Raw genomic sequence first — 12,074 nt, 5'->3', positions numbered from 1 at the left:
TCCTCTTCACTTTTGGAGGACCATGTTCTTGGGAATATTTTCAGCTCTGTAGCCCTCTGATTTCACTGTAATTGTAGCCTTATTGAATAACCTTATACGATGGGATCAGTTTAAACAAAATTTTCCCCGGACAAGGGTTTTGTACCCTGATGGAATTTGCAAAGGTAATTTGTGAGTATGTCAAGAACTGGAGAAGTGTTTAAGATTATAAATGACAATAAAATACAATGAGAGCACACACAAACCTTTTTTAATAGCTCGGGGTATAGACAGTGTTGTAAACAACTTTATGTGCTGTTAAAGCTGCTTTTGAAGAGCTGACGTTTTCAGAAGTCAAGCTTTGCCTGTGTTAGTTTTCAGCTGTGCTTTGCTCTGCAGTTCCTCTGTACTGATTTTAAAAGGCTCCAGTCAGAGAACAGAAGGTGAGACGAGGCAGCCGAGATCTCAAACTGTGGGCGAGCTTGCAGTACTCACTGCGGAAACTTAATGTGTGCTGGCCGCGTGCTGAAAAGGACGGCCCTTCAGCACAAAATGCAAAATTTCACTTATGTTAATGTCTTCGAGCTGGGTCGTTATACCACAAGGTTTGTCTCTTTGTCTCTTTATGTTGTCCTTATAAAAAAGTCGACCACATAAACATGTAGAAGCACTCATTTTTACTCCCCTCCAACTGTTCCACTTTTACAACAGTAAGCTTAACAAGCACCAGCAAGTGCTTTGCAGTAAAGGACTCGCCAATGATTCCCGGTGCTTTATACTACATAGAGTTGGTCCTACTTTGCTAATGGGGACTTCAGATCTTTTATCTTTTCTATTATTTATAGTTTTGATAAAGAATACACTTGGATCAAACGTAAATCAAAGCTAATGTCGAAATATATGATGTGCTTTAGTAGTAAAGATGCAAATTAGAGCCTAACTTTCATTGATTTCTTAAGTTGTCTAATAATATCACCATACCTACTTACAGATGATCCCTGCTTCAAATATGTAATTTTAAGAAAGTTTATTTTTATATTTACATTTAAAAACTTGATTTATTTACATTGATTTACTTGATTTACAGCAGGATATAGAATATATAATGTTAGAGTCGGACCGAAATAGGACTGATGCTGATACTTGGTGGTATTAAAAAGCTGATATATTGGCCAATATTTTCTTTTCTTTCAGACACACAAATATAAAAAGATTTCATTAAAAAATGTGTGTTGTTCTTATTTACGCACTTACACTCGATAAGACTAAACTTGGATTAGCTGTTTGTTTGCGGTGTTCAAAACATGTTGTAAACTGGGGAGCTGAGCGCCCTCTGGTGGACAGACTGTACAATGGCAGCATTCATATCGTGCTTGAAGGGTGTTTCTCTTGTGGCCTTTTTTTTAAACTTTAAAAATGTTCAATTAATTGCTGTTATAAATATCAATACCAATATACTGGGAAGTCGATATTAATTTAATATAATTTGTAAAAAAAAATTACCAAACCAAAACATGTTTGCTCATTAAAGATAAACACATAGGACAGTTATAGAAACTCCTTCAGCAATGTCTGACCATCATCACCCGTTCTTCCTTTCAGGTCGCCAGCGGCTGCTCTACCAGCTGGCGGGTATGGTACCCAGCCCTCTTCTCTTGGAGCTACTTAGCTGCCCTTTGTGTGCCAGCAGCCTGGAGACCTTGGAGCTGGAACTGGGAGACCTAGAGGGAGGCAAGGGAGAGGCAGATGGACTACACGACTTCCCTCAGGTCAGAATGGATGGTTGTGGACTAATGATGATTTTAAACCTTGATGATTAATTCACAAGTGTTGATTAGACATATAATGATGATGAGCATGGTATATAAATAAATAAATACAATCTTTTAGTCTTCAAACCTAACACAGTGTTGTATTTGTGGATTATTTTGCATAGCGCCTAAAACTACAGTAATTAAAAAGCACAAGACGTCCTTGTTGGTGTTTTGACTTATTGTATCCAAAATCTTGTATCCAGGGGGCCGATGTGAGAGGAGTGAGGGGTCGGAGCAGACGCCGTGGGGTTGTTGAATACGAAAATGGAGTGGTTCGTGCCTGGAGGGACCTCAGGGAAAAACTAAAGAGGATTGTGGAAAGTAAATACTTCAACCGCGGGATCATGATCGCTATTCTTGTGAATACTCTCAGCATGGGAATAGAGTACCACGAGCAGGTAAGACACAGGGGATAGGGTGTCGGGCGGATTTTGCTTTTCTGGGAATATGACACAAATCAGTGGTTTAAAGCTAAGAGGACTACTGGTGACAGGAGTTTAGTGAAAACGGGTAGCAAGTGTGTTTAAACAAATGCCTTTTTATGGCTCGTTCAGTCTGGGAGTCTGAATGAGAGGAAACGAGAGTTAGAGATGGAGGCAGAGTGAAGAGGGCTGAGGGGCTGAAGGAAATAAAGGGAAGGAGGGGGGTGGAAGGAGTAGCACCCACTTGTTTCCTCTTTCTCACACATAAATTACACGTCCAGGCACTGTCACACACTCCAGACTCACAGTTTCGACTTTATCCTATGTGGCCAACATCTGGAAAGTTTTACATTAAATAATACCATTGCTCTTTCCCTTCTCCGGTGTCACACGGACACATTTATGTAATGATATTTCACATTTACACATAGGAGCTGTTTCACTTCCCAGCAGGTCTGGAAATGGCTACAAATTCAAAGAAGAGATTCTGGTGCATGAACAAAGACCATTCCCTTCTTTCCTCTCTCTCTGTGTCTCCATGTCTCCCTCTCCAGGGGGATGTGTGTGCGTGTGTGCGCACATGTGAGTGTGTTTCTATCTTAGTGGCATAAACATAAGGAGCGACTAGAAGAACCATGGCCTTTTTAGGGCAATGACACACACATACACACACTCAAGCACACACATACACATGAAGCGAAGTGTTAAATACGAGTTCCTCCTCCCTTCAGTAGTCATCATCCCACATATGTTACACCTCGCCAACTTTTTGAGACTATGAGTGTAGCTGCGTGCGCGCGGAGAGGTGTATAAATGTGGGAGGCATAGTGCAGACTTTGTATGTGTGTAGAGACACAAAGAGAGAGGAAAAGAGAACAAGGGAGGCGATCAATGCTTGTTTTGGCTGCATTTAGATTTCATTTTAGAAATAGGCCGAACGTAAAATCGATGTGTAAACTGACGTGCGCATAGTTTTCACACATGGAGCGTGGCACCCATCAGATGAGGTGCTGAGCTGATCTTTAACCTCACAAATTTCATTACAAATTAAATTACAAATTAGCGGGCCTTGATTGCAACATAAAAACTGTGTCTCTTGTTACTTAATCAAAGGTGGTTTGACAACAACAAATGCAATTTGTGCAATTTTAAACGTACCTACTTAATTCTCATAAGAAATAACAGGTTTCTGGTTACTTTGGTTCACATGTGAAAGATTTTTTTATGTGCATAACGTTCATGTATGTTACAGTTGTATTAATCCTGTCCCTGATTAACATTCACGGGTTCACCGTGTAAAATTAAATACATAATAGATGTTAAGGTACACTGCGTAACTGAGTCCACATGATTAGGCTTAGATTTTTACAGGGCTGGTATTACGATAATCAATGTTTTTTTCTGTACACTGCTTTGTACGGTGTGAGGTATGCAAGTCTCTGTTTTGCTTTTTGTCCTCTTGTTCCTAAGGGCAAGGTCATATGCAGAGCTGTGTTCAAAATTCTACACTCGAAATGCCTCCTTGTGGGTACTGAGAGTATTTCATTTTGATTGATCACCGCGTTGGTCAAATGTAAGGGTGGAAGTAGAAAACGGCATCTAAAGCAATAGTCCAGAGTGCTCGATGGGGACCATAAAACAAACTGATATACGCTTAAGAGCTTGTTATAATTGTTAAACCTCTCAGTTTCAAATGATCGCAGCAATACAGAGTCGATTGTTTCATGAGGCTGACGACTCAAAGGCACCTTCACTGTCATTATTAATATGCAGAAAAGTGCTTTTTTCAGCTTTTCCAGTCCAGTTTTGTTTTTCATTTGCCCAACAACTTAAAAATGCTTTTCTTTGAAGGTGAAAGGAGTAGCATATGTAGCTTTTGCTGTGGCGTGAACTCAAACCCAGGCCCTGTTGTGTAGCCTTGGGCGTGCAGGGATCCCACTCAACCAGGTTAGCTGTAGCGGCACCCACAGCTCTATACCCTGGAGTTGTTTTCATTTATTTTATTCTACCATGTCAGACATAGTGTGCTGTCCTTTTTCAACATGCTGTTAAGTGGTACACAGACTGAATAAGAATCATCTGCAAAATTCTTTTTCACTTCTCCAGTGTAAAGACGGAGGGCCACTGAGGTACTGAAAATGCCATTAAGTCCAGTGTTAAACAATAATACATGTGTCTAGTACTATATTTGCCCAAGACAAACGCTTCCTGACAGCTCTTTTGAAGTTTTATTGAATTTATTTTAGGCTTTTCGTGGGATGTTTTGTCTTTGAAAAAAAACAACAACTTGTATTCTTTCTCTCACAACACAAGACACCAGCAGTTATATTTGAGTCCCTTGACATTACTACTGTGCCTCCCTCCCTCCCCCCCATGCTGGTGTTGTTTTTAAACTCCCTGAAAGTCCGCGTTAACTCACAAGCTCATCAGCAAAAATGCTGTATAATTTGTTAATTTGTTACACAACCCTGTTCTTACTCCACATTACTAAACGCAATTCATATTGATAATGGGCTTACAATTATAACAGCTTTAGCAGCAAGCATTTAAACTACTGTCAATCTAGCACTGTATAACACAAGTACTATCAGTGGGTACGCATGATATTGACAGAGATGTACCATACATACATTTTTCGGCAGTTGTTAAGGTCAGCAAAGAAGTACACTATGTTGCCAAAAGTATTCACTCACCCATCCACATCAACAAATTCAGGTGTACCAATCACTTGCTACATACCGCTAAACTTCATGTGGCGTTCAGATGAGCTCAAGAACAGTGTGTCAAGAGCTTTATGGGATGGGTTTACATGGCTGAGCAGCTGCATCCAAGTCTTACATCACCAAACACAATGCAAAGCGTTGGAAGCACGCCGCCAGTGGACTCTAGAGAAGTGGAGATGTGCTCCTTAATTGATGAATCACACTTCTCCATCTGGCAATCTGACAGACGAGTCGGGGTTTGACAGTTGCCAGGGTAACGGTACATGTCTGACTGCATTGTGCCAAGTGTAAAGTTGTGTGGGGTTGTTTGCCAGTAGTTGGGCTCAGCCCCTTAGATCCAGTGAAAGAAACTCTAAATTCTTCAGCATACCAAGAACTTTTTGGACAATTTCATGCTCCCAACTTCTTGTGAACAGCAGTGCAGAAACCAAGGTCCATGAGGACATGGATGAGTGAGTTTGGTGTGGAGGAAGTTGACTGGCCTGCACAGAGTCCTGATCTCAACCTGATAGAACGCTTTTAGGATGAATTAGAGGAGACTGCAAGCCAGGCCTTATCAATGTCTGATCTCACAAGTCCACTTTTGGAAGAATTGTCAAAAATTCTTGTAAACACACAGCCTTTCTAGAAGAGCTGAAGCTCATAAGCTGCAACATGTGAGCTGACATCATATTAAACTCTGTGGATTAAGAATGGGATATCACTAAATTTCCTATGCATGTGAAGGCAGATGAGCGAATACTTTTGGCAATATAGTGTATGTATATTAGCGTTGTCAGTGATACTCATAAATATGGTCTATCTGTTATGGGCCTGGGGGTTTGGGTCTACTGCTTGTTGACTCCCACATATGCAGAGAGTCACAAGTGGTGTTAATAAGTCTTCCTTCTGTGGCATGAGAACTAAAATCTATCACAAGCTAAAGAGTTTCACAAACTGTGAGGGAGAGTAGAGAGAATTTATGGTTTCAGTCATGTGGGGATCATAAATATTCATTACGTGTGAATTTTGGGACTGCACAATGCTTGTTAGCAAAGACTCTTGATACTTAGCAAGTAAAACGAAATGTAATAAAAAGGCTGGTGGTTGAAGGGCTATTTTTTAAGAGCATTTAATGTTCGTGCAGGAGAATGATGTGAGACTGAGGTGCAATGTTGAAAGTCCACATTCACATACGCGCTATTACAATGGATTTGTAATAATGTAACTATGGTTTTCCAGCAGACTCGCAGACAAACAACAGACTTGCAATGCTTTAGTTAGTTTGTCCTGATGAGACGCAGTGTATGAACTCAGGATGTGGCACCAGAAAATTTACTGGAGCGCAAAAATGCAGAATTTTTAATACAAGATTTGACGTTTTACAAGAGGGCCTCGGTTAAATCTTTGCTGGATCACTGAGTGTAATGTGGTAAGTGAAGTAGATTAGCAGTTATAGATTGGTGTTGGCCCTATATTGATTGATAGGGCCTGGCTGCAGCTCTGATGTTGACTGATAATGTCTCAGCTCATGGCACAAAGGCTTGGAGGTAATACAGTGGACTTACTAACTATCTTGCTTCTTCATTCTTTTGTTTTCCTTCCTGCTTTATCTCCCATGCCCTCCTCCCCCCTCTTCTTTTCTTTTGCATTCTCTTTCTTTTGCTCCATCCAGCCCGAGGAACTGACTGATGTGTTAGAGATCAGCAACATCGTTTTCACCAGCATGTTTGTCCTGGAGATGGGTTTCATGCTGCTGGCTTTCGGCTTGTTTGGATACATCAGGAACCCATACAACATCTTTGACAGCATCATTGTTATCATCAGGTAGTATTTATCCGTGCTGTTTTGTCTCCACGTAGAGAAGAAAGTGCAGAGAGACCAAAGCAATCAGTAGCAGACAAGTAACAGTTGGAGGTAGAGCGTGTGTCTAATTTCTCACCAACTTGAGGTTTCAGTTGTCAGGTTCAGTGCTGTAGCATCTCTTCTGTTGGTAAGATTGTCACAGTCATAAGGGAACACACGTCACTTGCTGCCTCAGCAGACTCCTTACTCTGTCAGTTGAGGTTTGCAGTGTGGCTCTCATTTAGCTTTGGGCCTTTCAAACTGTGATGTTCGGTTACTTTTGCTTTTGAAATAGAATTAGCTTTCTAATCACTACAGATAATCCTGTTACTACTGGTGAGCCACTTTAAAACACACATGTAATTACCTCTGCCAAGGATGTCGTGTTTTTGGTAGTGTGTGCATGCGTGTCATCATTGTGCCTGCAAACATGTTAGCTCAACAACTTTTAGATGAATTTCAATAAAACTTTGTAGGGTTGTAGAGTGGAATCATATTAACAGTCGATTCAAATTTGGCTTAAAACTTCAAAGTAAACATAATGATTTAGTGGTTGAAAATTGATATAATTCTTATAGATAAGGTATTTAGTTTAACATATAGAAAATAACATATTAGAATAAAATGAAATAAAATATGTCACATTTCACCTTTGACCTCTCCTTCAAGGTCAATAGATTGATTTGAATGTCAAAGTGATAATAACTAATAATAATAATAATAATAAATAAGTCTTATAGCTCTATTTATAGTTAATGATGTAACTATATATTATTAACTATATATGGAGATTCTAAATGTCTCATTATTTTATTATGAGTTTGTTATGTACATTACAGTAACAGGTTATAACTGTTTAAATACATGAGCAATGTTCCTGAATAAGTGTAAATGTATATATATTTTTGAAAAAATATATCATTTTTAAAGTAACTTTAAAAAGAACAAATAAAATACAATAAATATATAAAAAGATAATATATTTGGTTAAAAGTAAACACTCATGCTATGCGATACTGCAAATTTTGGTATTGATCCAATACAAAGTAAATACAGGGTCAGTAGTGCCAATACCTATACTGTTACCGATATTTTGAACTTAAAAAGGCAGCTTTTGTAGGTGAGAGCAGTGTGTCATGATTTATGAGATGAATCATCAATTTGGGGAATAGACATAAACTATCAATCCTATGTTGTTAATATCGACCTGATATCAGTACCACCATTGGTATTGATACTATGGATATTTGGATCGATCTGGCCACCTTTAGTACTGCCTGGAAAGTGAGCAGCCTTGGTGGAGGTTTGTCCTCTTGTTTTGCTTTGTTTATGTGTTTTTTCACAAACAAATTTACTGAAGTTGTCCAGTATTTTAATACTTTGTTGTGGGTTGTTCTCAGTGTGTGGGAGATAATTGGCCAAGCAGACGGTGGGCTGTCAGTCCTGCGAACGTTTCGTCTGCTACGAGTTCTGAAGCTGGTTCGCTTCCTACCCGCTCTGAGGAGACAACTCGTAGTGCTGATGAAGACAATGGACAATGTGGCCACCTTCTGCATGCTTCTCATGCTTTTCATCTTCACTTTTAGGTAGGGGCTAAACAGATTTAAAATTTTTCCCACCTGTCTCTCTTCAGGCTACTTTCTAGTGATGGAATATTGATGAGTATTAATGCAAACATCCAAATGAATATGTCTGCATTTCCTTTTTCTCTGCAGTATACTGGGCATGCATCTTTTTGGGTGTAAATTTAGTTTTCGCACAGAGAATGGAGACACCATCCCTGACCGAAAGAACTTTGACAGTCTGCTCTGGGCCATTGTCACTGTGTTCCAGGTTAGTTTCTGACTTACACTGTGCAACACTATAAGTTTGAATTATCTATAAGTTGGCTTTTGCTTTCCTATTTTTATGTCACATTGTCCAAACTGTGCATGACGATAACAAAATACGAGCTTACCTGTATCTACAGCTATAATATACATATACTGTAGGCATCCATTATAATAACCTGTCCGCGCCGCCTCTGCTTCAGGGAAAAACAGAAAGAGACAGATATATAGGAATAACCACATGGCCTATATAAATTGCTTAGGGAGGGTTCTGATGAAATTACAGATAAGGTGGTGAACTGAAGCCTCCATCTTACAAAGAACTGAAATAAATAAAAATTACTGCACATGTCCTCACATGTTATTGGTGGCATGGAGTCTGACACACTATTCTAAATGTCTAAATCAAATGTCAAAGTCAGTCTAGAGTGTGTTCGCGCGCACGCGTGTGTGTGTATATATTGCATATTTCTGCCAAGCGTCTTCTCTTGGTCCAATGCTGTAGAACACATAATGCAGAGCACTGTCTCACTTTAGTGCTGAAGAAGCATTTTGCCCTGAACTGACTGTCATACGGTTGCAGTAGTTTTCTGGAGTAGCTACAGTACACACAAATGTATGCATAGCACATACAGTGGGGGGAATAATTCTTTGATCCCTTTGTAAGTTTACTCAGAAAGAAACGAACAAGCTCCAAAAATCCAGAAAATAAATTATGTAAAAAATTATAAATAAATTTTCCCCTCATTTAGTTAAATATATGTATTTGATCCCAAACCCAACCCACAGATTACAGTCAGTCAATTACAGATACTACTGACCTCAGCTCATCATGACTATAAAGCACACCTGTCCACAGAATCAGTTTCTGTTAGGTGTGGCTTTGTGCAGGCAGGAATAGGACCCAAGGTGCAGACTCCGGAGACGGACGTGAACTCAAAAAGGCTTTAATTAGGTACTCAAAAATATAACATAACTGAAAAAACTCAAAACAAACTTAAACTGGAGAAATGACAGAACACACAGCTAAGAAAACGGTAGATCGCGACACAGACACTAAGAAACACACGGCTTAAATACACAGAGGGAGCAATCAGGGAATGGGTAACAGGAGGGAAACACAGCTGGGGCAAATCAGGCCTAACGAGACAAGGGGAAGCAAAACCAGACACATTAACATCAGACATGGACTTTCAAAGTAAAACAGGAAACATAACACAGACTCACGGGCAGGCACTATAACAAAGGGAACAGAGACGTGGGAACAGGGCAGACACAAACATTGACTGAACACGGGGATATAGGAACTTAGGATACACATAGACGCGGACTAGACAAGGGGATGCAGGTGATAAGGGAGACAGAGCAACTAAAGAAGACAGAGACATAAGCCATAAGACAGAACTCAAAGAAACCAAAAACTAGAAAGTATAAATAATATCATAAACTCAAAAACCCTGGGTCGACGACCCAGGCATCCTAACAGTACCCCCCCCCTTAAGGGCTGGCTTCCAGACAGCCCAAACCAAAACATCAAAATCAAAAAAACAAAAACAACCCAACCAGGGTGGGCGGCGGGGGAAACAGGATGGAGGGCTCGAAACAAACCAAACAAGGAGCCAGAAACAATAAAACGAAAAAAAAAAGTGCAAACACTGGAGCCCGGAAAGCAACAGAACAAAACACAGAAACAAAGTCCAAAACAACAGCACCAAGGCCCAGGCAAAGTCCAAAAGCAAACAAACAAAAGAGCTCACGAAAGGCGCAGAGGCCCAGGCAATAGTCTCAAAAAAGTTCAGGGGGCCGGCCCGGAGGCTGACGGCACAACAGTCCAAACCCGGGTAGGTCAGGGGGGCGGCCCGGAGGCTGATGGTCCAAGAGTCCAGAAAACAGGTCAGGAGGCCGGCCGGGCGGGAGGCACCGACGGCGACCGAGCAGGTCAGGAGGCCGGCCGGGCGGGAGGCACTGGTGGCGGAGTACTTCAGGGGGCCGTCCACGACGGCGGCGTAGTTCAGAGGGCTGTCCATGACGGCAACGACGTCCAGTCATCGGCCGGACAGAACGTGTAGGACGAGCAGGCCGGACAGGACGTGCAGGCCGGGCAGGACGTGCAGGAACAGACAGATTGGAGACCTCAGGAGCAGACAAAGCTGAACACTCGGAGACTGGACCAGGCGGAGCTGCAGAGGCCGAGGCCGGACCAGGCGGAGCTGCAGAGGCTGAGGCCGGACCAGGCGGAGCTGCAGAGGCTGAGGCTGAATCCGGACCAGGCGTAACACAGGCTGAGGCTGAATCCGGACCAGGCGTAGCACAGGCTGAGGCTGAATCCGGACCAGGCGTAGCACAGGCTGAGGCTGAAGCCGGACCAGGCGAAGCTGCAGAGGCTGAGGCCGGACCAGGCGAAGCTGCAGACTCGGAGGCCGGACCAGGCGGTGGAGCCGGTGGTGGCTGAACGGCCCCCTCGGACCCTCCAGCGGAGACAGGTGGCTGAACGGGCCCCTCGGACCCCCCAGCGAAGACAGGTGGCTGAACGGGCCCCTCGGACCCCCCAGCAAAGACAGGTGGCTGAAAGGGCCCCTCGGACCCTCCAGCAGGAAGAGGAGGCTGAAGCGGTTCCTCGGACCCTCCAGCGGAGACAGGAGACTGAGCAAACAACTGAGGCGGTAACTGAGCAGGTGACTGAGCCGATAGGTGAGCTAATGTCTGAGCTATGGAGAGAAGTTTAAGTTGTATTGACTGTTGTAACGATGGCAGTAATGGCGGGTGAGGTGGTGGATTAGCAGATGGTTGGACTAGGTTGTCTGAGCCTACGGATCCTACAGAAAACTGCTGGACGGGCTCACCTGAGCCTCCAGCGAGGACAGAACAGGTGCAAGTACCTGCCGGACACCAGCCACTCCCACCCGAGGAGAAGGTACGGGTGCAGGAGCTAACTGGTTCCCGGTCATCCTCACCCTGGGAGCCGGGACAAGCACAGTCAACGGCTGGGCAGCTGCAGTCCCCACCCGAGGAGCTGGTACGGGTGCAGCGACAGGCAGAGGCTCAGCCAGCCTAGACACCTGAGCAGGGACCAGCTGGACCTCAGCCTCCCTCACCTGAAGCACTGAAACAGGTGCAGGGGAATGCTGGGCCTGAGCTGCCCTGGGAGCAGGAACACAATGGTGCAAAGGAGCAGGCTCAGCAAACACAGACTCTTCTAAAACGTTTTTTAACTTCCTACCACCACCACGTCTAACAGTCTTAATAGTCTCAGTCTTAGCAGTGTTCATATGATTGTTAGTTTCCAGCTCCGAGGAACGACAGCAATCACAACTCACCACCGGGAGTTGCTCCGCAGAAAAAGAGTGGTGACGGTGTGAGCGTCGCCTCCTCCGGGAAGTGGGAGGTGGCGAACTGGGCTGCGAATCCTCCAAAGGACCGGGCTGCGATGAGGAAGCAGAGAGTTTGTGAAGCTCAGAACGTGGCAGACCCAAAAACAGAGCG

At 43.0% G+C, this 12,074-nt stretch overlaps 1 protein-coding gene across 1 annotated transcript in view; it reads left to right on the top strand.

Moving 5' to 3' along the window:
- Window positions 1–12,074, top strand: part of cacna1ha (calcium channel, voltage-dependent, T type, alpha 1H subunit a) — a 140,285-nt gene that overhangs the window by 99,554 nt on the left and 28,657 nt on the right. The window contains exons 10-14 of the mRNA XM_085351499.1: window positions 1,582–1,748; window positions 1,997–2,191; window positions 6,593–6,744; window positions 8,163–8,348; window positions 8,478–8,595. Coding sequence (XP_085207625.1) covers window positions 1,582–1,748; window positions 1,997–2,191; window positions 6,593–6,744; window positions 8,163–8,348; window positions 8,478–8,595 — 818 coding nt within the window. The remainder of the gene's footprint in view (window positions 1–1,581; window positions 1,749–1,996; window positions 2,192–6,592; window positions 6,745–8,162; window positions 8,349–8,477; window positions 8,596–12,074) is intronic.

This window comes from Diplotaxodon limnothrissa, linkage group LG4, assembly GCF_057381915.1.
Source record: "Diplotaxodon limnothrissa isolate DT_005_m linkage group LG4, D_limnothrissa_male_GT1.1, whole genome shotgun sequence".
Lineage (NCBI taxonomy): Eukaryota > Metazoa > Chordata > Actinopteri > Cichliformes > Cichlidae > Diplotaxodon > Diplotaxodon limnothrissa.
Note: the sequence above shows the minus strand (reverse complement) of the source record. Positions and strands in the feature narration are given on the sequence as shown.